At 34.3% G+C, this 24077-nt stretch overlaps 8 protein-coding genes and 1 non-coding gene across 15 annotated transcripts; 3 read left to right on the forward strand and 6 right to left on the reverse strand.

Moving 5' to 3' along the window:
• Window positions 1-992: 992 nt before the first annotated feature.
• TRNAS-AGA lies at window positions 993-1074 on the forward strand. The gene has a single exon. It is a non-coding gene; the product is annotated as a tRNA-Ser (tRNA).
• Window positions 1075-1484: 410 nt separating this feature from the next.
• LOC103851039 (biotin carboxyl carrier protein of acetyl-CoA carboxylase 1, chloroplastic) lies at window positions 1485-3644 on the reverse strand. The gene is made up of 7 exons (XM_009127861.3): window positions 3376-3644; window positions 3137-3181; window positions 2889-3040; window positions 2490-2802; window positions 2090-2161; window positions 1912-1977; window positions 1485-1784 (listed from the first exon to the last, which is right to left on the reverse strand). The coding sequence occupies exons 1-7, from the start codon at window positions 3532-3534 to the stop codon at window positions 1761-1763; spliced, it is 831 nt and encodes a 276-aa protein (XP_009126109.1). The 5' UTR covers window positions 3535-3644; the 3' UTR covers window positions 1485-1760.
• A 989-nt stretch (window positions 3645-4633) lies between these two features.
• Window positions 4634-5948, reverse strand: LOC103851040 (thioredoxin F2, chloroplastic). Its single transcript, XM_009127863.3, has 3 exons — window positions 5539-5948; window positions 5029-5128; window positions 4634-4953 (listed from the first exon to the last, which is right to left on the reverse strand). Exons 1-3 carry the CDS (start codon window positions 5865-5867, stop codon window positions 4819-4821), a joined length of 564 nt encoding a protein of 187 aa, XP_009126111.1. The 5' UTR covers window positions 5868-5948; the 3' UTR covers window positions 4634-4818.
• Window positions 5949-6498: 550 nt separating this feature from the next.
• On the reverse strand, window positions 6499-10693 carry LOC103851041 (shikimate O-hydroxycinnamoyltransferase). 2 transcript variants are annotated; one of them, XM_033285794.1, is made up of 3 exons: window positions 9577-10693; window positions 8042-9429; window positions 6499-7619 (listed from the first exon to the last, which is right to left on the reverse strand). In XM_033285794.1, the coding sequence occupies exons 2-3, from the start codon at window positions 8462-8464 to the stop codon at window positions 6678-6680; spliced, it is 1365 nt and encodes a 454-aa protein (XP_033141685.1). In that variant the 5' UTR covers window positions 8465-9429; window positions 9577-10693; the 3' UTR covers window positions 6499-6677. The 2 variants fall into 2 exon arrangements, with proteins under 2 accessions (XP_033141685.1, XP_009126112.1); XM_009127864.3 differs by having other exon boundaries at window positions 8042-10693.
• Window positions 10694-10763: 70 nt separating this feature from the next.
• Window positions 10764-14912, reverse strand: LOC103851043 (seipin-1; the record flags this gene model as incomplete). The annotated part of the gene is given in 3 exon segments (XM_009127865.3): window positions 10764-11036; window positions 11174-13903; window positions 14376-14912. Coding segments are annotated over 2 exon segments (1086 nt in total), but the record flags the coding sequence as incomplete, so codon positions are not given.
• A 1219-nt stretch (window positions 14913-16131) lies between these two features.
• Window positions 16132-20615, forward strand: LOC103851046 (protein METHYLENE BLUE SENSITIVITY 2). 2 transcript variants are annotated; one of them, XM_009127868.3, is made up of 2 exons: window positions 16132-16586; window positions 20595-20615. In XM_009127868.3, the coding sequence occupies exons 1-2, from the start codon at window positions 16278-16280 to the stop codon at window positions 20595-20597; spliced, it is 312 nt and encodes a 103-aa protein (XP_009126116.1). In that variant the 5' UTR covers window positions 16132-16277; the 3' UTR covers window positions 20598-20615. The 2 variants fall into 2 exon arrangements, with proteins under 2 accessions (XP_009126116.1, XP_009126117.1); XM_009127869.3 differs by lacking the exon at window positions 20595-20615 and having other exon boundaries at window positions 16134-16782.
• On the forward strand, window positions 17352-18558 carry LOC103851045. Of its 4 annotated transcripts, none has more exons than XM_033285797.1 (5): window positions 17352-17602; window positions 17710-17863; window positions 17971-18021; window positions 18108-18159; window positions 18254-18558. In XM_033285797.1, exons 2-5 carry the CDS (start codon window positions 17741-17743, stop codon window positions 18379-18381), a joined length of 354 nt encoding a protein of 117 aa, XP_033141688.1. In that variant the 5' UTR covers window positions 17352-17602; window positions 17710-17740; the 3' UTR covers window positions 18382-18558. The 4 variants fall into 4 exon arrangements, with proteins under 4 accessions (XP_033141688.1, XP_033141689.1, XP_009126115.1 ...); XM_033285798.1 differs by having other exon boundaries at window positions 17353-17595; window positions 17733-17863; XM_009127867.3 differs by having other exon boundaries at window positions 17357-17602; window positions 17733-17863.
• On the reverse strand, window positions 18533-20420 carry LOC103851044 (tyrosine-protein phosphatase DSP5). 2 transcript variants are annotated; one of them, XM_009127866.3, is made up of 5 exons: window positions 19698-20396; window positions 19441-19534; window positions 19172-19229; window positions 19038-19081; window positions 18533-18957 (listed from the first exon to the last, which is right to left on the reverse strand). In XM_009127866.3, the coding sequence occupies exons 1-5, from the start codon at window positions 19856-19858 to the stop codon at window positions 18688-18690; spliced, it is 627 nt and encodes a 208-aa protein (XP_009126114.1). In that variant the 5' UTR covers window positions 19859-20396; the 3' UTR covers window positions 18533-18687. The 2 variants fall into 2 exon arrangements, with proteins under 2 accessions (XP_009126114.1, XP_033141686.1); XM_033285795.1 differs by having other exon boundaries at window positions 19038-19229; window positions 19698-20420.
• A 580-nt stretch (window positions 20616-21195) lies between the features above and the next one.
• LOC103851052 (CRIB domain-containing protein RIC4) lies at window positions 21196-22657 on the reverse strand. The gene is made up of 3 exons (XM_009127875.3): window positions 21850-22657; window positions 21625-21753; window positions 21196-21516 (listed from the first exon to the last, which is right to left on the reverse strand). The coding sequence occupies exons 1-3, from the start codon at window positions 21965-21967 to the stop codon at window positions 21296-21298; spliced, it is 468 nt and encodes a 155-aa protein (XP_009126123.1). The 5' UTR covers window positions 21968-22657; the 3' UTR covers window positions 21196-21295.
• Between the last annotated feature and the right edge of the window lie 1420 nt (window positions 22658-24077).

Below are 24077 nucleotides of genomic sequence, written 5' to 3' on the forward strand. Positions count from 1 at the left end.
AATGATGGAGGAGATATACATTGTTATCAAATCTTTATTATTAAACTCATTAATTGTCATATATATATTAGTCATTTATGGTAATTCCGTAGGTTTTATTTAAGGAAAGAAAATATCATATCATATCATTATATCATATAGTTTGACCAACTTATATATCTAACAACATATAAAAATTGAATGTGGACCTACTTATTTTTTAATTGAATGTAATTGACTACCTAATTGAGTGCCACCTATGCATTGGGGCCTCTTTTAATTAATACAAAATTGAGGTTAGATCTTTTCAAATGTTCCTCAATTAATATATAAGGGATTAGATACATATTATAGGGGATTATTGATTAAGATCTAAGAGGACATTTAGACCACTTTTAGGAAGAAAAAAAAACAAAATGAAAAAATCGTTTTGTTTAAATCTTATTTTCCGCGTAGACCGATTTTATAACACTGCAGTCGACTGACCAGATGCATTTTGTCTTTCGCATGATAAATTTGAAATGTTTCATACATGTTCATGCATAGACTTGTTCCTTAGAATTATTATTTTACCAATTAAAATTTAATTTGGATAGATGGGTGGTTGATTAACAAAAAAAAAACATGAGAGAGTTTCTCAAACATGGTTTGAATTTCTTAAATAAGAAATTATCTCCTTTTCATTTTTCATGATTTATGATTGTGAGAAACTCATTGAAAAACTCAGTTACTATAGATACTACAGGATATGCTATCTAAATCAAGTCATACTACAAATTTTAAAATAACTCATTAATTCTATTTCTATATTAGAGTAAAATTAGAGGAAATGACAGAGTATTATTGGAGATGGTTTTATAGCAACAAAAAACTAGTGACTACTATATGAATAAATTCACCCGTAGCAGTTTTTTGAAAAAATTTAAAGTTCAGCATTTTGTAAGGAAGTTGATCAAACGTTACCCATTTGATATGACAATACATACCTTTTGTAGCTGTTATTTAAACAAGAAGTGGACGTGCCGGAGTGGTTATCGGGCATGACTAGAAATCATGTGGGCTTTGCCCGCGCAGGTTCGAATCCTGCCGTTCACGTTTTTAATTGTTATAAGTTGTAACATTTTGACCCTTTTGTTGACCAAAGACGGCTTAACAAGCTTTAATTGTATCTTATTAAATTTTGTTGGCTTTAATAAGATTTAAAATAATTTCAACGTTAAATCAGAACATTATAATATTAACCCCTCTTTTGCAGTATATAAATTCATTTCGATATAAAATCATATGTAAACGAGCTTAGATGGATAGCATTGATCGATCTGACTCTTGGTCTCTGTTCTACACAATGCAAATCTCATATCTCTAGTCATCTTTCCATTATCAGGTGACACAATAATTTTTTAATTGGTGAATTCAACTTCCTTATATGGTTTGGCCCTTACGTAAAATGGGCCGGGCCGAGTTTAAAGAAATAAATAGCCCACTTGATGATTATACTTTCGAAGTAGAGAAATTGCAATGTCCCATAAAACAGAACCAAGAATGCGTGTGTACTGTAATAAGAAAATAAATGAAACATAGCCTCATCTTTCTCTTTTTTTGGTTTAACCAATAGAAACTAAAAAACTCTTTCTTCCTCACCAGACCAAAAAAAAAACTAACAGAGTTTGACAGTAACAAATGAAGAAGACACATTCTTAGAGACTCAAGAAACAGTATTACCAAAGCATAGAGATCGAATTAAAGTAGCCCTCTTTTCTCCATCTCTTGTGGTGTCGATTCTACGGTTGAACCACAAACAGAGGCTATAATAAAAAAGGAAAATAATAAACATTGACGTCAGTAGAGATCTCTTTCAATGATGATGTAGTAAAAAATACAAAAATGTGGTTCTTGAATGTATTAAAGATAGAGAGAATTTAGGAAACTTACAGTGTCGAGACTAACAGGCTTGCCATCTTCTGCAACGATATCCACTACGGTTCCCGTTTGATCAGACTGCGGATAAGACATTGCAAGTTTCAGAGTTGAAAAAAGAGAAGCGATAGATATTAGATAGTTCACCGTTAGTGGACAACAATTTGGTAAGAGGTGATTTTAAGGAACTCACCTCTATTTCATTCATTAGCTTCATGGCTTCAACGATGCATAGAACTTGTCCCTTCTGCACTTTGTCTCCAACCTGAAGCATCAAAAAGCTCATATAGAACGGATCCAGACAGTGAAACACCAAAAAAAGATAGAGAATTGCTACTAATGGACAAACCCATTTCATAGGATTATCCTATATTTATCGTTTTCATTCTTCTTATTTCAAATTTACTAAGCACATAACCTCCTACATGGGTTATGAGCTAAAGAAATTAGTAAATAGAGTTTGGACTATTTACAAATGATCAGGTACTTAAAGTCTCTTTCTGAGCTAAAGAAATTAGCAACTAGGGTCCAGGTTGTTTACAAATGAACAAGTACTTAAAGTCTCTGTAGAGTTATAGGCTAAAGAAATGAACCTTGATAAAGGGTGGTTCACCAGGTCCTGGACTACGGTAAAAAGTGCCTGCCATGGGACTTTTAACCGTTGGAAGCGATGATTTCGCTGGACTAGGTGGGGATGGTGGAGGCGAGGAGGCTGGAGTTGAAGGTGCAGGTGCAGAAGGCGGAGGAGGAGCAGTTGCTTGAACATAAGATGGTTGGTTTGGTTGCTGCATCATCACATAAGGCGCAGGGGTTTGGGCCTGAGGTAAAGCTTCCTTTTTCCGAATAACAAGCTCACAGTCGAGCTGTTTCAACTGCAACTCAACAATGTCTCTAGAATCCACAAGCCTGCACGAGGGAGGGAGGTAAGAGTATATTCTTCAATCATGGACGTTTACAACGTTTCTGTGATGTAACAAGGAAACGGTACTTACTTGACAAGAGTTGTTACTTGGGTCAGAAACTCAGAGATAGACTCCTCTGTAGCTAACTCAGCTGAAGAAGAAGTGTTTGAATCCTTTTCTTCAGCTGATGACTCATCAATTTTTACAGGAGCTGAAGCTTTTGATGACGCATTGCCACCAACCTTTAAACAAACACAGGAGGAGAGTCCAAAAATGAATATAATTTTTTGGAGAAAACATTTAATTTTCTCAAAGATATCAGTAAGTAAGGAGCTTACCTGGTTAGATTGGGCTTTCACCACAGGGTAGCTACTGCGACTAGGCTGCAATCATCAAATGCCACAAAAGTTACATAAAAACAAAATGATTTAATGCATTTTCAGGGGATTCAGACATGAGAGACCAAACAGCTATGATGGGTTATTATTAAACTAGCCTATCAGAGACATAACTTTCAAAACTACAGTTGATAAATACACAAAAAGGCCAATCCTTTATGGGAGAGAAGCGCGTGTACCTTGGAGAGAAAGCGAAGCTTAGGCTTGGCGGAGAGACGGAAGGAGACACTGCGAGGGAGACGAGAGCGGGTGGTTGGGAGAGGTCGCTGCGACGAGGCTTGAGTGGCTCCATAGACGGAAGCAGCCGGGGACGTGAGGGAAAACGAAGAAGACGCCATTGTTGTTGCAGATCGGGTTTTAGGGGTCTCTCGATGAAACCAAAGGCCTCAACAGTTCACTCCAGCTATAGAGAGAGAGAGAGAGATAGAGATTTGTCTGAGAGACTCGGATCTCGTTTCTTATGATTTATCACTCGTTTCCAGATCTCGCCACGTGTCAGCTCCGATCTGTAGCTTTGTCTATTTTCTTTTTGTCGGATTTTTTCATACTTTTTTTTTTAATTCCCATTCTTCATAGAGAAATTTAATTTAATTTTTTTTCGACAACAAATTTTTTTTTTGATAATTTTAGTGTGATCTCTATTAAGGGATATGTATCCCACATTGGAAAATCAATGGGACATTAAGTAATATATAAAGGGTTAGGGTCAATCCACTAATTGTCAATTGGTTTTGAGTTGGAAGCCCATAATAAACCTGAATCTAACATGGTATCAGAGCCCATATCATAATAAGTTAAACCCCTAATTAATATTAACCTTATCCGACCGGGTATTAAGGGATATATATCCCACATTGAAAAATCAATGGGACATTAAGTAATATATAAAGAGTTAGGACCAATCCACTAATTGCCAATTGGTTTTGAGTTGGAAACCCATAATAAACCCGAATCTAACAATCTCAAAAGCTTTTTAGCCCAATGACTAATCACCAAGAAAACCATAGAAATCCAGGTTTTCTTGCCACTTAAAGCGTAGAAATTTAATTAATGTATATTTAGTTTTTATATTAGATTTGTAAGTATAAGTATTTAAAATTAAAAATCCAAAAATTTATTAATATGTGAATAGATCCATATACATTGGCCTAATATACATATGCCAAAACAAATTAAAATTATATAATACTAGGCCAAGTTGGATTTGGTGAACAACTGAATTGAAGTGTTATGACTTGTTAACATTGTAGTTGGAACATCCATTGACAAATGACATCAAGCACATACATCATAAATGTAAGCCAACTCTGAACAAGATGCATCTTTGTTTCAACAATCAGAACCCACAAAATCAAATCCATGCGACTCTCTCAAGTCGTAAAGCTTGTGCAATGAAAATACTTTCTTGACCTCAATCAAAACTAGCCAAACCACTAGTTAATGAAACTTCTGATATATAAAGCATATAGCTCATCATATTTCATAACTTCCCAGCGTTTATACACACACTGTTACATTACAACTGAATCCAGTTTCAGGAACAGCAGAGAGTTTACACACATATTGATGGAGAATTGTCCTAATACTCTACAGCATGGAGTGAAATGTAGAGACAGAGAGGCTCAGCCTGACCTCGCTGCCTCAATGGCTGAAAGCAACTCATCAAATTTAGCCCCGGCCACTTCCTTTATCACCTTGTTGTCCTTCAAGATCTTAAAGGTTGGAACCACTCTAATCCCTAGCTCCTGTGCCACTGGCTGCAATCAAGAGTTCTGTGTTACGACTTAAGAAACAAGTAAAAAAAAAAAAGAATAAAGAAAAAGTTAACACACCTTGTTTTCTTCGTTGCAGTCAAGCTTAAGAAACACCATGTCCTGGTACTTCTCTGATAGCTCTTTGTATTTAGGAGCCATAACTTTGCACGGACCACACCTACAGAGAGATCCCAACACCAAATAAAATACATTTATTTCTCAACACCAAATAAAATACATTTACTAGTAACCTTATCTCAAACATTCATACTGATGTGAAATCAAAAAAGATTTAGGCTTTGTTTCTTAAATGCACATACTCTCGGTAAATATTCATACTTTTTTGTATCTAGCAAACCCAACAAACAAACAAAACATAACTGTCCAGAGAAACAGTCTGATAATGTAAACTTAAGGGGATCAAAGATTAGTTCTAATCTAATACATTGAAGTTACTCAATAGTTAGACGTAAATATATATATTAAAAAAAAGAGGTAAAGACAGCATTTTTCTTGATGGGCATGAGAAGCAATTAAAGGTAAAGTGAAATTCGAACAAGCAACAAGAAGAAGTGATCGGAAACATACCACTGAGTGTACATGTCGAGGACAACAAGCTTATCACCAGCGGCTTTAACGATTGGCCAAAACGTGTCCTTGTCAACCTCCGTCACCTCGCCGACACTGACATTCACCGTTTCTAAGCTACACCTCGCCACACAGGAACCGCTGATGCTCTTCCCGGAATCTAAAACACCACCAACGCCAGAACAGAATCCTGTTTTCGCGGCGACGCCTGAGTTCGGGATCCGGCAGCGCTGCTTCACCGGACGTAATCCGACGCCGGAGGGGGTGGACGGAGCCGGAGAGTAACGGAAGGACGTCGGTGACGGAGCGATTCGGAGGGAGAGAGTCATTGTTGAAGAAGCTCGAAGAATCCAAAAGCTTTGCAATGATCTTTTGGTTTAGAATGTGATCTTCAAATGAACCCTGAGACTTTTGCTTATTGTAATGTATATCACTATCAGTTTCTCTTTATTTCGTATACAAAGTCAATACTACCCTCGAATAAAAGAAGGGTAAGTGACCCTTTTGGGGTATTTACGTACTTTTACTGTTGTTGTTCGATGGACGCGAGGTGCAGAATCGTCGTGGGAAAAAAATGGAAATATATGAAATTATTCAAAAAAAGAAAAAAATCTACTTATATGGGAAATTATGAAATACTATAGAATTTTGATTTGCGTTTTAGAAATAATGATGTGTTAAACTTTTAGGTGAAAAAAAAAACTATGTACAAAATCGCATAATCCTATATCCATTACCGTAAACAATTGACACCTACTAGAGCTGTCAAATGGTCCTCCGAGACACATTTAGGCTTTGTCCGAACATACCAATTTTATTGTGAACTGTAACTAGTCGGTTTATAACAACACAATGGTCCAAGAAATGTTTGTCCAAATTTGGAGTGGTTATTTGAAATTTGAAAGCAAATATATATTTCTCAACATACGCTTTTTGTTATGAGTGTTTAAAATTGGACAAGGTCACAAAACAGAATTATTTGATTGAACTCATAATGAAACATAGTTTAATTCGTCACAGTAAGTTTTATATTAAAAAACGAGCTTAAGAATGAAATGTATTTAACAATATTACGTTTGGATAATATACAAAAACTTGACAACCCAAGAAACATATTAGTATGGCTTCAATTCAAATGATCAAATCTTGAGATAATCATTGTCTACTGGCTTAAACACATGAGGAGCCTCTTGTTCGATAAATTTCAACTGTCCTTTCTCAAGATGTAAGTAAACTATCCAATCTCCAGCGCTGTTATCCACCACCGGACTCGGCATTGTCATCACGTATCCAGTTCTGCTTCCTAATGGGAGATGGTACGATCCAAAAACCGGCGAGCCCCACCCGAAATCAATCCGGGTCACCGGAAAACTCTTCCCTGAGGAAACCACGAAAGCTGGTCCATCTTCGGATCCTGCTCCGTATATCCTTGATAGAACCGGTACCGGACGTCGAGTCTCGATCCAATCAATCAAATTCAAGAAATGGTCTTTGGTCACTGAACTCTCCAACACCTTGTGAACTTCATCAGCAACCCAAGACAATGGCTTGTGGGTCAAGTCATCGATTATTTGCTCACCGAATGGGACAGAGAGGACGTTCCCGAAGTAAGTACTGGTTTCTTGCTCCGTAAGTTTCTTCCTTCCGTCAACAACTATGCCGAGTTTAGAGTTCAAGAGTTTTGAATCTGTTGTTGTTGCGGCGTGTTTAGCCACGAGTTTCCACAAGAAGGCGCTGAAGGACTCGAGTTTCGTCCTGCCAGCCTGAGTTTGGAGTTCTTGTACGGCTTCTGCTTTGATGTAATAGATACGGCTTGTGAGGATATTGTCCAGGTTGGTGGTTTCTTGTGGAAGGGGCAACGAGGTTACAGGCATGTACATTTGGTCTACTGATGTGTCGATGATTAAGGGTCGTCGTGGGTTTAGGAGAGATCTGTTGAACGATGGCATATAAGAGGTTGGAACATCGGATCGAGAGGTCTCGGCCCATGATAAGAGGAACATATTCATTGAATATGCATCAGCTATACGGTGATCAAACGTGCATCCCACGACTAGGCTCCCGCATCTCAGTTCAGTAAGCTAATCAGACAAATTATAAAAATAGTATTATGGAGAATTTCATAAATCGGAAGTTTGGAAAAATATTTTAAATAATATATAAAATAGTTGCATCAATCTACACTTATATTCTATTTTATCAAAATCCGATTTATGCAGTCCAACTCAACTCGATTCATAATCTATCTAACTCAAAGACGGTCTCACATTGTCTCACGTTGGAAATTGGCAAAATGTTGAATAATACAAAAGATAGTCATATCATTCCATTTATCACCGATAGATTTTATGTTAGAACTTTATCTAAATTAACAAATAGCAAGTTATGTATAGTTCTGTATTTGGATTACAATGAATTTATAAGCTACTTTTCTAAATTCACAATGATCTTTAAAATTTTCTCTTTATATGAAGTGGTTATTTAGGACTTTCCCGATTGTTACCTGAATAGCAAAGACTTCATGCACTTTCAAGGGAACAAACTTGCCAATACTTTGGTAAGGATCATGCAAGTTAAGCTCTCGGAGCTCTACGTCAGCAGCGGCTTCTACCACTTCAACGCCGCTGTTGTTGCACAGAATCTCGGGCTCTCCGGTGATTGGATTGGCCACAACCTCGCCGGCAAGGACGTAGTAAGAGACGAGAGCCTCCGCCAATGAAGTCTTGAGGACATCATTTGTAGTGTTATAAAGTGGTTTCTTGTAGAAGAAGCAAACGTTGATGTCGACAGGAGGGAGAAGAAGGTCGAGATTGGAAAGACTGATGATCCTGTTTTCCGGCAAGGGAAGAAGAGGAGAAGAGGCCGGTGCAACGATCTCCTTCCTCGTGGTGGTCACGTGGAAACCGCATGCTTCGGATGTGGTCATCAAGCGGCTGTGAGAGCTAACTCTATTTAGAAACTTCAAACTGTGGAGAAAAGAAGAGGAAGGAGGACAAGGAAAGTGAATTGTTTTGGTCTATTTCTTCTTTTGGAAAATTTCTAAATAAAAGCTTGTTATTTTCTTGGCACGTGGGAGCTAGAAAGTTCTAACTACTTATGTGTCAGTATACTATTGGCTTGAAGTTTGATTTGTATGTTATATTGACGTAATATTTTGAAAAAGTCAGTTATTGACCCCCAAAAAGGAATGAAAGTCAACTCTGTGCAAAGAAAAGTCTAATTTGGAAATAGGTATCGAGTCAGGAATTTGACCTGGTGGTGTTTGGGCGTTCTGAATCTACTTATCTTTCCAAAGTTGTTTGTTGGTTGCTGGTTGAAGCATTCTCACTGAAATGACCAAATAAGGCTGCTAAACAACAAATTACAGTGACGCGAACTATAAACAAGTTTTTTTGTCCTTTAGGCCTTAAAAACTGGTTATAGGCTGAGAAGTTGCCGAGTTTGTGGCATATCGATACAAACATCAATGCTAAGATTTTATACGTGCCATGCATCTACAGAGCTGGTTATTGTCAATCGTGACACATCAACAATTTTTATGGGCATGCTTAATGATTAGTTAGATATATGCGTGTGTGAATTTGGGAAACTATGCTCTCCACTCAGTAACATGAACAAATAGAGCATAATAAAGGAAGACGTTTGATTAATCAATAATCAAATAAATAAGAGCGTAATATTACATTATTGCATGATAGTAGTTTAACAATAACATGAACAAACAGAACCAGTAGGGACAGCTTGACAGCCGCCACCTTTGTTGTGCTTACTACAACCATGAAGGCACAGAATTTTCACATCTATCATTGTCTTGTTTTGTATCACATGCTCCAAATTGTTGCTGATTAATGCAACATAAGCCACGCCACATAATCTCTCTTGATTCAGCACCTACCAAAAACACATACACATATAGTTCCTTTAAAACCAAATTATAAATTTCTCTTGTTGATGAAAAATGTTATCAGAAAGATGGCTTTGTAAAAATGGATGTATTTGTAAAAAATGGTTCGAGATGGAGTTTTACGAAATACTAACCGGAGAGGAAAAGAGACACAGCTACGAAAGCCAAAAGAACGAGTTTTGAGTCGACCATCTTTTTATTTTCTCAGGTCTTTAGAGAAACTTCACGTTGTGAATGCTTTATATATAGGCAGGGAAGTACTCACTTGTTTCATGTGAAAAGGAAAGAGAGAACAAGAATCTTCAACATACACGAAAGATTTCTTACTCGAAATGTATACACGAAAATCTGAGTTTCTATAATTATATAAACAAAACAAAGGAATATACATCTGCATTTTCTGAAAATAGCGTTAATAAATTTGGAGAAAACAGAAAGAATCCAAATTATCTTGGCAAGTATCGTATCTTAAAAAAAAAAAAAAAGTATCGTATCTTTAAGGAGAAAGATCTTTGCACAGGAAAAAGGGAGAAAGATCTAAAACCTAAAGACAGAACAAGAAATAGAAAAAGGTATAAGTTTTGAGTGGCATTAGCCTCAGGCCTCACTCATATTCGAAAATTCTAGGGCTCCAGATTTGAAGATACTAGATACTCATAAGCAAAATGATGCTCCCTCTCTTTCTTAATATTACATATTCTAGAAAAAAAAATTACTTTAAAAAATCGATTTTTTACATTTCCAAGAAATGTTTTATTAACTAATTGCAAATTTCAAAAAACTTAATTGCATTTACTGAATTGTTATTGGTTTAAAATTATGAAACAAAGATAAACACAAAAATATGTAAATTTAATGTATTTTACTAAAATGTGTGAAAAATCTAAAATATGTAACATTAAAAAAATAGAGGGAGTAAATTTTTTTTTTTGGTAAAAACAAAATTATAATATTATCACTGAAAACTATAGTTTTCATTCTTTTAAACTATTCAAACATTCACCTTTTACAAAAACAAAAAAAACTATTCAAAATTTCATTTATGTTACCCTAACTTTTTTTTTCTTTTACACTGAATTTTTTTTCTGTATAAATTTAACTATATGTATATATTTTTCACCGAAATTCATAAAATTTCCTCTATAAGTTTCTATAGTTTTCCTTTCATATAATAATTTCAAAATCCCAATAAAATTATTAATTTTAATTTTTATATTAATTAAAATTACTATTACACAACATCACTATTTATATTATCATCTACAATCAAATTTGATTATTATTCCTTGGGCCCCTTATACTCTAGCCACGGCACTGAATGGAGCATAACAAAAGAATATGTTTTATTAATAAATAATCAAAGAAAAAAGTGCATAATTTTTCATGACGCTAGTTTAACAGTAACATGAACAAACAGAACCAGTAGGAACAGGTTGACAGCCGCCGCCTTTGTTTAGGCTACAACCACGGATGCACAGCTTCTCACATCTATCATTCTGTTGTTTTGTATCACAAGGTCCTAATTGAGGCTGACTGACGCAACAAAATGAAGATAATTTAGAGCCAGACCACACAGTATCTCTTGTTTCAGCACCTACAGAAAACAAACATACACAAATGGTTTTGTTAAGTGTAACCATACACCGATTTCTTGTTAATGTAAATGTTATTTTATAAAGAGGATTTTGTAAAATGCCTTTTCGTCTCAAATGGAGTTTATGAAATACTAACCGGAAAGAAAAAGAGACAGAGCTATGAAAGCCAAAAGAACGAATTTTGAGTTGACCATGTTTTTTATCTTCTCAACGCTTTAGAAAAACTGCACACTGAGGATGCTTTATATATACAAAGTATATATACACTTGTTTCGTGTAAAAAAGGAAAGAGAAGGATCTTCAACATATATGAAACTGATTTTTTATTTAAGATTTTATTAAAAGGAAAATCTCAGCTTGATGCTCAAGATAAAACAAAAAAGTAAACTAGATTTGCATTGATGGCATTAACCGCTAATTAAGCTGTAAATATATATTTTGAACTCTTATTTTTGAAATCCTTTGCTTTTATGGAACTTTTTATGTAATATCAAAAGGGAAAATCTTCTAAAACACCACAAAATAAGTTTTTCTATAACTAAATAGTTCAAAGACAAAAATTATTAAATAGATTTCATTAAAGAGTAAGAAGATTAAGTTACTTTTAAAGAATAATACATTTAATTTAAATAGATATTTTTTAAAAAATATATTAGAATTTATTATTTTATACATAAATCCTAAAATCTAGATCCTAAATCTTAATCTCCAAACACTTTACCACTTTAAAACTAAACCCTAATTTTAGACAAATTAATCTAAGGTGTATATTTGTTTTAAACCATTTAATAAATGCTAGTTTAGTCATTTTTCTCTTTGAAATCCTTTTTGTATAATAGGGTATTTCTCTATCAATTTTTTATTCACTTAAACAGTGTTTTAGAAAACAGACCGGACTGGCTGTCGGACCGTGACTCGGTCTTCTAACCATTTTCGGGTTGTACTAAAAACTAGATTTGAGTTGAACTGGCAAACCCGCTCAAAAACGGGTAAAGTTCGCTAAAATCGGTGACTCGGTTCAATATTAAAACCTGATTTTCTCAAATTTAAGTTAAAAATATTAAAAACTAGAAACTTTTAAAAAAAATCATAAAAAAATTATATTGTTTATGATATAAAAATAAATAAAACATTTAAAATAATATAAAATATAATGATAAATAATTTATTTAGATAGATATATAGATTCTAACAATGATATACAATTTTATACAACAGTATTTTATAATTATATATATAGCTAGTTAATCTAAAATTAAATTAAAATTTAAAGCTCGGTTGGACCGGTCTGACCATTGATCCATTTACAATGCCGAGTCAATGTCGTGTCTGGTTTTCAAAACATTGCCTTTACGGTTTATTTATGGTTTTATGTTTGACATGTAATTCTATATTGTTTTAAATAGGACTTTGGATGCTTTAAATTGGATTAGTAATTTGAACGACTTTAAAAGATTTGTATATGAGAAACAAATTTCAAATTACTAATTTTTAACAATTTAACTTGTTTATTTTTCCCAAATAGTGATGATTGGTTTGACTGTCACTTTAAAAATTTAGCTTTAAAATTGTAGTTGTGGATACATCGGTTGTAGCTGTGAACTTATTAGTGTAGACTTTTTTTCTAGAGATTTTTGGTATAGTTCAATTTGTTATCGTTTTAAGCTACATGTTTTAGATAATTTAAATTTTTTTTTTTTTTTGTCATCTGATAATTTAAAATAAAATATGTAAATATGTGATGTATATATAAAATATTATTTTATCAATTAAAATAATTTATATTATTTTTTTATAAATTATCAAAGTTTATTGTTATTTAAAATATGATATGTAACTAATATTTATGCTATTGTAAATATTTCAATAATTAAAAATCACCCAAAATTAAATGAATATTTATAAATGTTTATTATGGTTATCTAATTAAGTTTATATTATAGATAAATTTTTTATTTTTTACAGATTCTACCATTTATTTCTAAAATATATAAGATAAAATTTGTTTTATTTTTTTTTGCTATAACTTAAAGTATAATTCTAAAAATAAAGTTAAAGCATGATTGGTAAACATTAATAGAAATTTAATGTACGCTTTAACTTTTAAAAATAAAGCTACAACAATATTAGTAAAATTTAGAGATTTAAAAAAAAATAAAAAACTAAAGTATGAAGATGAAACCCAACCAATAGTCTTAACAAAATTTCTCAACGTTTGGTCAATTTTACTACTATCTATAGTTCTTGTTATTAGCGGTTTATTACAGAGCAGAATTTGATTCTGCAGAGAAAACACACACACACACAAATAATTTTATTACAATATATAAATTTCCTGTGTCGTGGTTCGTCGACGAGGCTTGTTTCTTCTTTCCCTCAATCTTCTTCCCGCTACTTCCTCTTGGACTACTCTGATCTCTGTGTTTTGGTCTTCCACAACGGTTCTTGAAGTAACGTAAGGGAACAAGAACGGTCTAAAACACCATAGAAGAGCGATTAGGATAGGGACAAAAAGATACATTGAAGTCCAGACGCAAAGAGTCCATTTCCAATTATAAGCCATTCGTTTAGTCCATGGAGGTTTTGAATTTATGACAATCTCAGCTTCATATAACTGAGGCAATAACCGAGTCTGTGCACGTGGAATCAGAGTCACCCTCACGGTTTTTGTTCTTGTCCCTTTCTCTTGGTGCATTAACGCATCTATTCTCATTGTTTGTGCTTCGTTTGCTATTCCGGCAACAAGTGGAACACTCATCACGAATGTTCGTGCAAGTCTTATGGGTTGGCTTCTGAACCGTAACATGCAAGGTTGGCTTGATCTTGCTATTATCTCGCCTTTCAGTGATAGAAGCTCTACTTTCAACTGTCCATGGAACATACAAGAAACAGTAAGCGTGTTTACATAAAACATACTGCTTATGCCGGTCTAATATTTTAAATGCTCTAATCAAATTTTTAGCAATGAACTTTTTTATGTTTTAATCTAATATTATATGTATATGATATAATTTATATTAAAAATTTATGAATTTTATAATATAGTTGGTGAAGATAATTTTATGAAGCTAATCGTATATCTAAAATATTAGTCATTGTTCATTATAGTCAATCATAAGTTACTAAAATCATTTGTTAATATGAAGTTTTACCTTTAAAGATAATTATTATAAAGTAGTATACTTTCTCAAAATGTTTATTAGTAAAAATTTCAAATAATGCTAAAATTTCTTATAAACTATACTCTCAATAATTACTAAAAAGTTCTTAATATAATCAATCACTTGGTGGATTGCTTTCTGAACCGTTCTTGGTTACTAGTTATAATTTACATGTACCTGAAATAATCCGATTCGTCGGTTGAGATCAGATTCAGGCATCCAGAGAACTAAAGAGACATGAACCTTATGTCCAAGGGGAACACCAAACGGTCTCTTCTTCTTGCCCAAACTAAAAACCGCACTTGGGTTATCTTCAGTGTAATCGAAAAACAATCTTTCTCTCACAACCACAGGCTTTTCTACATACAAACTCACAATCCCGACACCTAACACAACCGCCAAAATCATAGCCGCCACCATTATCGCCGACACGTGGCATGCGCCCATTACACCAAACCACGTCCTCCTAACAACCCTCGCGGCACCACCCTTGATCCTTGATGGAGCACGTTTAACCGTATTTTCTGCTACGGAGATGGCAGCTGCTGCGCGGCGGTATGAGCGGTAGATGAGGAAGAGTGGTGAGGTTAAGACCACGAGTGCGTTGTAGATGAGATCGGCTTGGATGTCGACAAGAATCATGAACCAATCGGCTCGTAACGGGTCAGGAATCTTGAGTTCTATGTCTGCTTCTTCCATTGTTTGGTTTTCTCACAATTTGTGTTTTGAGGGATTCAAGAATCAAGATTCTCACTGTTTCTCTTAACGACATGAAATAGACAAACGTCGCTGTTTACTAAATTATTAGTTTTTCTTTCATCTGCATGAGAAAATGAAACGTGTTGGCTCGTGTTCTTGAATACTGCCACGTTGTTTCAATGAGATCATACTGAATGTACCGGAAGAGATGAGCACGAACGAATAATAGAAACCACATCGGTATATTACTTTATCCAAAAGTGTTGGATCTGGATTTTAGTTGTATTGTCAGCGACTTTGTTTTCATGAATAACCTATGTTAATTTCATGTATGTATAAACAAAAATATATGATAATTACTACATAGTAAATATTTAGTAGACTAACTTTTTTTCTAGGCAAGGTATAGTGATATTTTGTAATCTGATACTATTGCTTTAGTGTAGTTTTTGTCAATTGCCCATATGATGATCATACTGAACTGAAAATACTCTATCGTATAGTCAGTGGATACGAATTTATTACTTACTGTACGGCCATTCAAATATACGAAAAATGTATATGTGAGCTGCATCTATAGATTAGTTTAGATTTTTCATAAGTTGCAGATATTTTTTTAAAATTTTAACCCATGCAATTTGATAGTAGATATAGTTAATATCCCTAGTTAATTAATTATAAGAGTCCAATAATTTTTACTAAAGAATGTATTGTGATATTATCAAAAAAGTAATAGTATTGTGTATTGTGCATGCCTAGAATTTAAATTCCGATATCTATTGTTCGATCCGGGATCTGTTCTGATCTGGGATCCGTTCCAATCTGATCTGAAAAGTGGATTTCGAAAGGATTTTGATCTTAATTCCAATAGTGATTTTACGGAATTCGGATCTATTATATATTTTTAAAATATTCTATTGTAAGAGCATGATTATTGGGGATTTTTGAGGTGAAGTTCTTAGCGGAATATATGAATTTGTTTTTTAAATAAGAATTTTAAGAACCGATATTTAATTTTTTTTAATTAAAAAAAAGATTTTTATATTCCATTAAAAACTCTATCTTAAAAACTCTCGATAATCGTGTTCTAACAAAAAATTCATTATCATTGTTATAATTGAAAGAAGAAATTATTAAACGAATATGGGCAAAAGTCTTAACGTGGACCCCTTACTGCACTCGACAAAGACCTTTGACAAAACAAAACAAAACAAAATATTTTTAATTTTATTATTTTTAATACTTTTAAACGAGGATAAATAATCTCGCATCGATCCCCCGTCGCCCCCAAATCCTCGTCTCTCCAAAATCAAACAAACCAGGGTTAGGGTCACCATCTCCCCCACCCCCTTTTGATCCTCTCGTATCCGCCAATCGACGATGACGGGAAAGGCGAAGCCGAAGAAGCACACGGCGAAGGAGCTCCAGGCGAAAGCCGACGCAGCGTTGACCAACAGAGGCGGAGGCAAAGCGGGGCTCGCGGACAGGACCGGTAAGGAGAAAGGAGGTCACGCGAAGTACGAGTGTCCGCACTGCAAGATCACGGCGCCGGATCTGAAGACGATGCAGATCCATCACGAGTCTAAGCATCCTAAGCTGCCTTACGAGGAGCCGAAGAATCTCCACGAGGCTCTTGCTGCTCCTGAATCGTCCAAACCGAAACCTGGAATCAGAGGAAGCCTCAAGAAGTGATTGTGTTTGTATTGATGAAATTATTGTAATAAAAAGGATGTCATCTTGAAGTTGTTGATGTGGGAATATAGCAATGATGCTATCATATAAGAATTAACTGAGAGCCTGATCTCTGATGATGATGATATTTTCTTATAAAAGTTGTGTTTCTAACTTATGGTTCTTAATATTTTCATTATCTGCAAATTCTATCCTCTGGCTTTGGTTCTGATCAAAATGTTAGCTTAAACCAATTCTTTTTGGTGAAATCTGCGAGGAATTCGAGGAAGAAAGAAAGTTTTAGCGACGATCATGTTAAAACCAAACAGGAGATTAGTTAGCACATTGTTTTGAATGATGTCTGAAAAGTTTGGTTAGAAACATATCGTTTGTGTTTTTTGTCTTTTAATGGCCGGGACTTGATTTTGCTTCTTTTTTAAGCTTTCAAAGCATCTGGAGTACAACGTAGATGCGTTCTTAGATTTATTTTCATTAAAAAATGGAAAAGAGAGAATCTAGTTCTCATTGTGATTTGTGCAGCTTTAGGATCCACATGTGCTGCTTTATTTTTCTGAATCGAATCTAACTGAAAATGGAGTAAGATTACATATTTATTATTATCTGATATTTGGAAGACTTGAGAAAAATCAGAATCAATGGGATACAGCTTTTGTTTCCAATACTTTGGTTTTCATTTTGATTAGTTGCTATTCTTTTGGCTTTTGGCTGGAAAAACACTCCATTGGATGAACATCTCTAAATTATTGATGGGCCTATTATCGCTTTTATCTTTTGGGCTATGATGGGCCTATCGTTAGGCTAACTATTAAACTAGGCTTCAAGGCTTTTATATGGGCTTTTATGCTAAATAGTCTCTCTCTATTCGTCAATGTGTCTCGCAAGAGGTCAAGCTTACTCGAAGAAGCCGGAGAGCCGATTGACGCGACGCGACATAGCACGAGGAATCTTACTTGTTCTCCAATTCCCTCGTCGCTTAAAGTTTTCGTAATTGCTCGACAGATTCAAGGTGAAAGTTGAGAGCCCATTCTCAACATAAGCTTTTTTTTTTTTTTTTTTTTTTCAAGTGATAGATTTGGAGAATTAGAATAGTCTTTTGATTCTCATATGTTTGGAGATTAAAGATCTAATTTTGGGGTTGATTAGATTGAGAGATGAATGATGAATCGGTGAAGGTGAGTAAAGAGGAGGAAGAGGAGGAGGAATATGTGCTGATGGATCTTGATGATGTTTCCAGACACATTGACATCCCACCAGACGCTCCTTATACTCTATCAGTTACTTTCAAACTCTCTTATTTACTTATGAACTTCTTTTGTCTTAGGGGATATATATATTATTATATAATAAGTTGTTTTGTCTTGGTTTCCATAATGCTATACAGGGTTTGGATACTTTGAATCCCATATTGACCATTGATGGGAAAATCAAGCTGGTTAGTCTTGAACTTCCAATCATTAATTCGCTTTTAGATTTGATCTCTACTTCTTATTCTTCTTTTGGTTTGTTTCCAAATAAAAGGTTGGAGAATACTTGGAGACAATTGGTACATGTCTAGCTTTCTCTGATAAGGGTAATGCTCACTCACTCTTCCTCTCAAAACATTCTAAAGATCATATTGTCTGTGGCCCTTAAAAAGAAACATGTATTTGAACATTTGTTTTCAGAAGTTGCACCAGCCGAAAACGGGAAACCACACAAGACTGTCGAACCTGTTGCCAAGATCCACAAGATTCTTAAGTTTAGGCTAGCATTAGACAATGACGATGGAGAAACAAGAGCAACCACCTTGTAAAAACAACATCTTTCTAGTTTATATAACGTAATGTTAAGTGAAAGAGAGTGTCTTAAAGTTTTCTGTTGACTTATTGAATCATCATAATTAACAAAACAAAAGCGACATGTGTTGTTATTTTCTTAAGAATCCATCTGTAACTTTCTCTGGCTGTTAAAAAAAGAACCAAATCAAATCTCTGTTGTCTTAAGGTTTTAACAACTACCTAAACTCCAAAGAATCATCATCATCATCATCACCATTAAGACAAATGTAAAGAATCAATATCTAGAAAGAGAAGTATCAAATCCGATTTCAAGCTTCTTTTCACCCTTTGGTGGCTTGAGGTTTATGCTGTTCTTGGACAACATTCTCTTCTTGATACATCAGCTTTCTCCTCTTGAGACCATAACCATTGTACTGATAGATTATGCTGTACAGACACTGCCTTAATCCGAGCACATCGAACTCTTCTATGAACCTTAAATCTCTTTGTCTCCACTTCAAACCGGCACACTTCTGGTATTCCTCAAGAACAGATGATAAGCACCAGTTCTGCACTTTCCTCAAGCATCCCACAAGACAACCTGTCCTATGCTGCAACAAAATACAGAAACGCCATTATACCTCAACCCCAAAGCTTATGAAACTTGGAGAAGGGGTTTTTGTTTGGTTACCTTTCCTTGCTTACAGTGGATGAGAACTGGATGGTTTCTAACATCTGTAGGCAAACAAAGAGAAGGAACTAATGAATAAGCCACAAGAGAAGATAATACAAAACATGAAAGGGTCTCTCTTTCTGAATCCTTACCAACAAGTACTCTAAGAGCACTCAAGACTGTATCCTTTGGCATAGGAGTTGGAGGATCCTATGGCGCGTAAAAAAACAATACCAAACTCAGAAAACCAAAGGCATAATATAAAAGCCAGCACAAGACTCAAATAATAAATAAATAAAACAGAAACAAGCAATTGTATAAGTGCTCCTGCTTATGCAAATCAAGAAGATAACAAAGCCAACAAACAGAGTACAGACATTTAATATGATAAAATGGTTTAATAAAACGGTTTAATCATTACCGTTTTGCCATGGATACCGAAATGGAAAAGCCTGATGTTGTTGGACTCGAGAGACTTGAGATTCTCCTCAGGGTATGGTTCAGGACACAAGTAGCTGTTTTCCAGAAGAGTAAAAAAAAAACACAACAAAGAAACATGTTTTGTAATTAAATAAAAGTGTTTTAAGGAAAATAAAACAAGGAAAACGATGGGCAGAGTCAAAGATTCTTTTTTTTTAATGCTCAAAGGAGAATCAGAATCAAAGAGAGAATCTTTACATGATGGATTTAAGATTGAGAGTTGATAAGAAACCGAAATTCTCGAGCTGAGGAAACCCAGACCGGTATATTCCGTCTTCCACCTTCCAGAAATTCTTCGGCGGAATCAAAACCTCGTTATGATCATCATCATCATCCTCCATTAGTAAATGTAAACCCATCTCAATTACACGTCTCCGAATCGCCGAAACCAAAAAAAAGAGTCGTTAATTGGGAGACAGAGACAATACGAGAAAGCAAGCAACAAGACAAACCGCCGCCATTATTAGTTCTTCGTTGGATTGGATGATCCCCTCTGTGAGGTTTTGTTTTGGATTTTTAATCAGGGAATGTTTGTTTTCTCTGTTATCTTCCAGATTATGACACGTGTCAGATCCTACGCTGTTCTGTAGTCGCTGTTTAACAAATTCCCACGAATCTATTTGACTGTGAGAAAGTCAATTTTTAGTTTTTTTTTTCTTTCTGTTAACTTGTTTTCCGCAGATTCGATTAAGGCCCCCACAAGTCATTGTTGGTTTAGGAATCAACGGTTTAGCTAAGAGGAATTTGGTAGAATCTAAAAAAATTACTCCTTCCATTTTAAAATAGTACATATTTAAAAAAATTCACATAATTATATAACTTATTAATTTAGTTGTAAATGTACAAATTTTTGATTATTTATTTTTGTAATTCTAAACCAATAAAAAATCAATAATACAATTATTTTTAAAAAAAAATTAGAACTAATCATTATTAATTGATAAAAACACATAAAAGTATAAAAAAGTATCTTTCTGAAATAATTTATTTTCTTAAAATATCAATAAAATCGAGGAAGGAATAGTTGATTTTAAAGAATTTTAAATCATCCTTAGTGTCATAAATAACAATAGTAAAATTGCAAAACAAAAATAATGATGATCTGTGTGATTTTATCCTATAACTAATGATTGTATTCTACTTAAATATACTAAAATATTCATATAATTAGTTTATACAAAATGAAAACCGTATCCACAAAATATATATAACCACTATATATACTTCAGTAATCTATATTATTATTTGCGAAGTAAATTTTTAGAATCGAGCTCTCACGTTAAAAGTTAGAGAAGTTAATATTTATAATACCCTTAATGAATTTTATATATAATTAATTATATAATCAAAAACGAATTTTTATTAATAATATTAACTTTTAAAAAATAAGATAATTCTTAAATATTGTGTTGTTATCTTAAAACATATTTTTCAATTATAAAATTTAAAAATAAACTATAAAACAATTATAATAAATTCAGTGGTTAAAGTCAATGTTATCTTTAATAAATTTTAATTAAACATATATATTTAATTAGATTTTTGTCATATATATATATATGTTCGAATTAATTTTTTTGAAAACATAAATAATAAGTTATTATACTGGTTTTTGAATTAATAAAAAATAAACTATAAATATTTGTAAAACGATTAAGCCCGCTTATGCGGGCAAGACACCTAGTAACAAGATATATATATATACGGCGTATCATATAATGTATCATCATCATATATCAGATATTCATCATATGTATCGAAATATGTCTAGATCCTTGTACAAAACATATGATAAATTATAAAGTGTGATGAAGAAGAGGATTAACGACGTCTTGTTTTGTAGCGGCGGCGGCGGCTGCAAGCAGCTCCGGCGGTATGAAATCTTCCCATCCTTTACCTGGACCTGCAACCGCGGTTAAACCGCTTTCCCAACCGATATGCGATACATGTTTTACGTTTGTAGGAACGCCTATCTCCATTCCTCCATCTTCACTCTCTTCTTCTTCTTCTTTGTAAGCTACATTATTAATATCCAAAGTTTATACATGTACTTTTGACACTACGTATAAGGTACCATTATTATTGCGTGAAATATAGATAAGTGGAAATTATTAGATTAGCATACCAAAGTGTTGAGAAATGGTTTTGAAGCTCTTGAAAAGCCGGTTAATACCGGTAGATATATCCGGTTTAGAAACAGCAAGGAACTTGAATACATTCTTCATGTTTTCTTCCTCTTCTTGGTCATGAATCCCTTTTGAAAGCACATCAAGAGAACGCACCGAAGATACATGATTTTCAATATGTACACACAAATATATGTATTATGTACATATACAAGAGATCGAACCTTGAGGAGAGTGATGGTGATGCGGCTTAGAGAGAGGAGATAAAACGGCAACACTTGAGTCGGAGATACATCCGACGGAGAAAGGAAGCACCACAAGTCTCTCCATTCTATCTCTCATTTTCTGCGAAGCCTTGCCTTTTACTATACTTATATTTATATACAAGAATATATGTGTGTAACGTATATGTACTATGAAAATGACAACCCACCAAATGTTTTAGTGTAATTAATTCGTTTTTGTTTTGTATGTAAGCTTTGTTAGAATATAATTTGGTGGTGGTCGTGTTATGTGTTCTTCTGACTTTGTTGTGAAGTTACAATGATGTTTACGTGTGCATATGAAATTGTAGTTCGCTAGAGAAGAAAGTGATAGCTTTAGTTTGTTGATTCTTTTCTCTTTTGCACTGAGCTCAACTACTGTTTGGTAGACTGTTCTCTTTAGTGACGTAGCACTTGCACTATATTTGACAGTTTGAAAACTATAATATGGTGAATTGTGATATCTATATATGCATTACATAAGAATTGAAATGTGACTCTGAAAATGACTAAAATTTTGTTTGTAATTAAGTTTCTCATATACCCCAATCTATACCTTTTTATAGCAAAATCCAAAGATAAAAGAGTTTGTAAACTGTAAATGATAAAAATTGCTGATATCGAAAACTACGTAGATTGTGTTATATACATAAGCCTCTTTAAGCATCAATACAGTTCCCATAATCTCATCCTAATTTAGTTGACGATTGCACACTCTTTTTACGTTTTTCCATCGCAAAAGCAAAAGCTTTCTTCTCATTATGTTTTTTTACAAAATCCTGTAGAGAAATAGGTTAACTTTAGCTGGAGTTTATAATGAATACTCAAGAACTCTATAATGTATGTATAATGATGACTTAAATGATTAAAATGTCCATTACATGTTACATCCCCTTGGAATCAAAGCAATCTATTATAAAAATATGTAACATTTTCTTTTGGAGACTATTATTACCAAATGTTATGATGCAAGGCCTTCTTTTCTGTATTTTTTGTTTCTCTGTATATTTTTGGGCATTTATTCAACTTTGATACCATTATTAATTGATCGATTATCATGAATGAAGATAGTTGGAGGACAGAAAAAACACATATTGTTGAACCTTTAATTATGTGTGTATAGTAGCATAGTACAAGTTTACAGCTAAGCTAGCCATCACAATAATTATTGACTATCTTAAATTTAATCGGCTCGCAGTGTACTGTTTATGCTAAGACCATTACAATACACAAATCTCTAGAAACGAACTTCATATAATAGTAGACTGTAAAAAAAAAAGAAAGAGAATATAGTAGACTTACTTCAACCCCGGTTCAAACCAAACCCAAAACCTGGTAGTCAAAAACTAATAACCAACGTCATATCGATCGGTTAGACTCGGGTTTTGCGTTTAGGATTGATTAGAGACGAGACTTTTGACACTTTAACGCATCTTAAAGCACGATCGCAGCAAATGCGCGAAACGTATTGGACCAATTCAACAAAAACGTGATAAACCAAAATGCATGCATACCCACTGATTCGTGTTTACCCCTCTGAAAGAAAAAGAAGAAGAAGAAAGCCTAGGAATCTACTGCATTCTCTCCAAAACTCGAGTCAGGTCCATCACGAAAGCCTTCTTCTTTTCCCTCTCTCTATTATAAGATGTCTTTGGACGAGATAACAAGAACGAGGTTGACATCGTCATCGGCGCTCTTAACGCTGACCTCACACCCTTCTTAAACACCTGGAGACCCTTCTTTTCCGGATTCCATCTCATCATCGTCAAAGACCCCGACCTCAAGGAAGACCTCAACATCCCACAAGGCTTCGACGTCTCCATCTACTCAAAGGGAGAGTGAGATGGGAGACGCTTGAGGATGTGTGGTGCGGGATGTGTTTGAAACATGTAGTTGATCATTTGGGGTATGGTGTGAAGACCGGGCTGCCTTATGTGTGGAGGAACGAGAGAGGAGATGCGGTTGAGAGTGTGAGGAAGAAGTGGGAAGGGATGAAGCTGATGGAGAAGAGTGTTCCGTTTTTTGAGTCTTTGAAGTTGCCTGAGAGTGCGGTTACGGTTGAAGATTGTGTGGTTGAGGTTGCTAAAGCGGTGAAAGAGCAGTTGGGTTCGGGTGATCCTGCTTTTACTCAGGCTGCTGATGCTACTATGGTTAAGTGGGTTCAGCTTTGGAGTGAGGTTAATTCTAGC

Source organism: Brassica rapa, chromosome A02 (assembly GCF_000309985.2).
Source record: "Brassica rapa cultivar Chiifu-401-42 chromosome A02, CAAS_Brap_v3.01, whole genome shotgun sequence".
Lineage (NCBI taxonomy): Eukaryota > Viridiplantae > Streptophyta > Magnoliopsida > Brassicales > Brassicaceae > Brassica > Brassica rapa.

What these genes read in the sequence shown, in the direction of transcription:
- LOC103851039 (XM_009127861.3), bottom strand. Translation starts at nt 3,534, where the DNA reads ATGGCGTCTTCTTCGTTTTCCCTCACGTCCCCGGCTGCTTCCGTCTAT. An exon ending in GTGAACCACCCTTTATCAAG is followed by an intron (nt 2,162 to 2,489) that starts GTTCATTTCTTT and finishes TTGATGCTTCAG; the next exon opens with GTTGGAGACAAAGTGCAGAA. An exon ending in AGCCTGTTAGTCTCGACACT is followed by an intron (nt 1,785 to 1,911) that starts GTAAGTTTCCTA and finishes TTTTTATTATAG; the next exon opens with CCTCTGTTTGTGGTTCAACC.
- LOC103851040 (XM_009127863.3), bottom strand. Translation starts at nt 5,867, where the DNA reads ATGACTCTCTCCCTCCGAATCGCTCCGTCACCGACGTCCTTCCGTTAC. An exon ending in CTCGACATGTACACTCAGTG is followed by an intron (nt 5,129 to 5,538) that starts GTATGTTTCCGA and finishes ATCTCTCTGTAG; the next exon opens with GTGTGGTCCGTGCAAAGTTA. An exon ending in ACTGCAACGAAGAAAACAAG is followed by an intron (nt 4,954 to 5,028) that starts GTGTGTTAACTT and finishes TCTTGATTGCAG; the next exon opens with CCAGTGGCACAGGAGCTAGG.
- LOC103851041 (XM_033285794.1), bottom strand. Translation starts at nt 8,464, where the DNA reads ATGACCACATCCGAAGCATGCGGTTTCCACGTGACCACCACGAGGAAG. An exon ending in ATGAAGTCTTTGCTATTCAG is followed by an intron (nt 7,620 to 8,041) that starts GTAACAATCGGG and finishes TTGTCTGATTAG; the next exon opens with CTTACTGAACTGAGATGCGG.
- LOC103851046 (XM_009127868.3), top strand. Translation starts at nt 16,278, where the DNA reads ATGACGGGAAAGGCGAAGCCGAAGAAGCACACGGCGAAGGAGCTCCAG.
- LOC103851045 (XM_033285797.1), top strand. Translation starts at nt 17,741, where the DNA reads ATGAATGATGAATCGGTGAAGGTGAGTAAAGAGGAGGAAGAGGAGGAG. An exon ending in ACGCTCCTTATACTCTATCA is followed by an intron (nt 17,864 to 17,970) that starts GTTACTTTCAAA and finishes AATGCTATACAG; the next exon opens with GGTTTGGATACTTTGAATCC. An exon ending in TTGATGGGAAAATCAAGCTG is followed by an intron (nt 18,022 to 18,107) that starts GTTAGTCTTGAA and finishes TCCAAATAAAAG; the next exon opens with GTTGGAGAATACTTGGAGAC.
- LOC103851044 (XM_033285795.1), bottom strand. Translation starts at nt 19,858, where the DNA reads ATGGGTTTACATTTACTAATGGAGGATGATGATGATGATCATAACGAG. An exon ending in CTCAATCTTAAATCCATCAT is followed by an intron (nt 19,535 to 19,697) that starts GTAAAGATTCTC and finishes TCTGGAAAACAG; the next exon opens with CTACTTGTGTCCTGAACCAT. An exon ending in TCGGTATCCATGGCAAAACG is followed by an intron (nt 19,230 to 19,440) that starts GTAATGATTAAA and finishes TACGCGCCATAG; the next exon opens with GATCCTCCAACTCCTATGCC.
- LOC103851052 (XM_009127875.3), bottom strand. Translation starts at nt 21,967, where the DNA reads ATGAGAGATAGAATGGAGAGACTTGTGGTGCTTCCTTTCTCCGTCGGA. An exon ending in TCACCATCACTCTCCTCAAG is followed by an intron (nt 21,754 to 21,849) that starts GTTCGATCTCTT and finishes TGCTTTCAAAAG; the next exon opens with GGATTCATGACCAAGAAGAG. An exon ending in AACCATTTCTCAACACTTTG is followed by an intron (nt 21,517 to 21,624) that starts GTATGCTAATCT and finishes TTAATAATGTAG; the next exon opens with CTTACAAAGAAGAAGAAGAA.